The 2,488-nt window shown below is 45.5% G+C and overlaps 1 protein-coding gene across 1 annotated transcript; it reads left to right on the plus strand.

Moving 5' to 3' along the window:
• Window positions 1–420: 420 nt before the first annotated feature.
• On the plus strand, window positions 421–2,283 carry LOC147609390 (glutathione S-transferase F10-like). The gene is made up of 3 exons (XM_086787516.1): window positions 421–733; window positions 1,476–1,524; window positions 1,613–2,283. Exons 1-3 carry the CDS (start codon window positions 587–589, stop codon window positions 2,062–2,064), a joined length of 648 nt encoding a protein of 215 aa, XP_086643642.1. The 5' UTR covers window positions 421–586; the 3' UTR covers window positions 2,065–2,283.
• Window positions 2,284–2,488: the final 205 nt, after the last annotated feature.

Here is a 2,488-nt window from a genome sequence, read left to right on the forward strand (position 1 = left end):
TTAACCTCATATGCCATGATGTTGTGTTGGTTTTGTAAAGCCCCTTAGCCTCATATGCCATGAGGTTGTGTTTACTCATATAGTGTACCTTGAAATGCTGATGTTGCCATTGTTTGAAAGCAATGGTGGAGAGGACCATCCAACCATAACGTTAGTGTTGCCATTGTTTGAAAGCAATGGTGCAAAAGACCATCCATCCACCAAGTTTATGAATGGTCCATGATGTTGATGGATGAATGGCCCATGAAGTTGATGTGGGAATCGTAGAGAGTGTCTTTCGGCTCTGATTTTTTGAATGTTATTTTCTACGTAAGGCAGACGCAGGGCATGACATACTCGCACCAAACTCCAAGGTTAAGATTTGAGAATGGAGAATGGCCGTGGGCGGTCGTGTTGTTTCTACACTCCGAATCTTGGAAGCTACGTGGGCGTCCTGGCCCCCCTCGTTTGGAGCCATCTCTATATGAGGCTACCCTTCACGTTGGGTTCCTCCACAGTCCAGGGTCTTTGCTGTTTTGCTAATTGCTGTGAGCCTGTACACATTAAGACCTCCTATTTCATCGCTTTTCACCTCTAATTTGAGAAAATGGCTCTTAAGATCTATGGCCTTGCCATGTCCACCTGCACCAGCCGTGTCATGGCCACTGCTATTGAGAAAGGTGTCCCCTTTGAGATTGAGCCTGTTGATCTCTTCAGCGGTGCCCACAAGAAGCCTGAGTTTCTTGCACTTCAGGTAGGTACCCCTTCACACGCTCATTTATAATTGATTAAATCCACTTTGATGATTGAATGTTTGGAAATTGGGTAGGCCTGGAAGTAGCTTTGAGTGCTTACGTGGTATTAGGGACTGATGATGTGGTAAAACAAAAGCATTAAAAGTAATCACCTACGTACATATGTGAAAACCTTTCAAATACAACGTCGGGCGCTTGTTCTAGCGGTTGATAGGGGTGGCTTGTAACCTCGAGCTACCAGGTTACAAGCCACCCTGGTTGACAGGGGTGGCTTGTAACCTGGAGGTACCAGGTTCGATCCCCGGTTGAACACCCGACAGTTATCTTGCCCTCGCTTTGTAGAGGATATAAGGGGTCCTCACGGAGTAGTTTGCTCCCTTCTAATAGTTGCCAAAATTTAAAAAACCTTTCAAATACACTAAAGTTTGAATATCTATTGGTAGCTTTTTTGGAGGGTGTATTTGTGCTTGCGTGTGTCGTCATGTATAGCCCTTAGGCATCGAACCCGTCTTCAAAACTCTTTTTAAATTTTGAAAGTATTTATTTCTTTTTGTAAAATTTAAAAGGGATTTTTTTCAACATTTATCCCATAGAGGAGGGATTTTAGAATGCCCTTGCTTAGGGATTACGTGGCAGCAGAGTGCGTGGGGATGCTGACGTGGCAGGTTGGGAATGCTGACGTGGCAAGTCATTTTAATTAAATTTTTTTAAAAATAAATTTCTAACACGATGCGAATGCAGCCGTTCGGGGTGATCCCAGTGTTGAAGGATGGAGACTTTCACATCTACGGTAGATCTGGGGTTCTCTTCACTGTTGTTTTTTTTTTTTTTGAGGTGTATTTAGCGATTGCTAATGCAATGGCGCTGCGGATTTCCAGAGTCCCGCGCAATTGTGAGATACATAGCGACCAAGTATGAAGAGCAGGGCACGGCATTGTATGGGAAGACACTGCAGGAGAAGGCCAAGGTGGAGCAATGGCTGGAGGTGGAGTCTCAGAACTACAGCCCCCCCATCTCCACAGTGGTGGCGCAGCTCGTGTTCATGCCCAAACGGGGCGCCCCCACAGACGAGGCTGTGGTGAAGGAGAACTTGGCCAAGCTCGAGAAGGTTCTAGACGTCTACGAGGCTCACCTCGCCAAGCATGAATACTTGGCCGGTGACTTCTTCAGCCTGGCCGACCTCTCTCACTTGCCTTACACCCACTACCTCATCAACATCGCCAACAAGGGGGAGGTCATCGCTTCCCGCAAGCATGTCAACGCTTGGTGGGAGAAAATCTCCTCTCGCCCCTCCTGGAAACAAGTCGTTGAACTGGCCTCCTCCAAGTGAAAGAAGTCACACGTGTAGACGTTTTGTTTTTTGTTTTTGTTTTTGTTTTTCGAGTCGGGGTCATAAGCGAGCACGCTCGTTCTAAGACTCGAACAGATGTAAAGCAGGCAGGTTCACATGTGCGGAAACTCCACCTATAAACGTTTGTCAAGAGGAGTTTCCGCACATGTAACCCTGCCCGCTTTTGCTTTAGCAATATAATACACCCCGCTTTTGCAATTGAAGTGTGCATAAATCTTTTAAACGATTCATTGTTCTTTTGTTTTCCTCTTCCCTCTCAATTAAGTAGGCCATTAGATCAATGGAAGATAAACATGTGCTCTCTAGTCTCAAAACTTGAACCAATCACATGCAGCATTGGAATTGAGGTCGTGATTAAATTTGTGTCGCTATCATATAACAACAACAAGAAAAAACCATCAAG

This window comes from Cibotium barometz, chromosome 51, assembly GCF_041138505.1.
Source record: "Cibotium barometz isolate CiBa-2024 chromosome 51, ASM4113850v1, whole genome shotgun sequence".
Classification (NCBI taxonomy): Eukaryota; Viridiplantae; Streptophyta; class Polypodiopsida; order Cyatheales; family Cibotiaceae; genus Cibotium; species Cibotium barometz.

Excerpts from the sequence above, each read along its gene's own strand:
- LOC147609390 (XM_086787516.1), top strand. The coding sequence starts at position 587 with ATGGCTCTTAAGATCTATGGCCTTGCCATGTCCACCTGCACCAGCCGT. Across the intron at positions 734-1,475 it reads CTGAGTTTCTTGCACTTCAG|CCGTTCGGGGTGATCCCAGT; the intron begins GTAGGTACCCCT and ends ATGCGAATGCAG. Across the intron at positions 1,525-1,612 it reads TGGAGACTTTCACATCTACG|AGTCCCGCGCAATTGTGAGA; the intron begins GTAGATCTGGGG and ends GCGGATTTCCAG.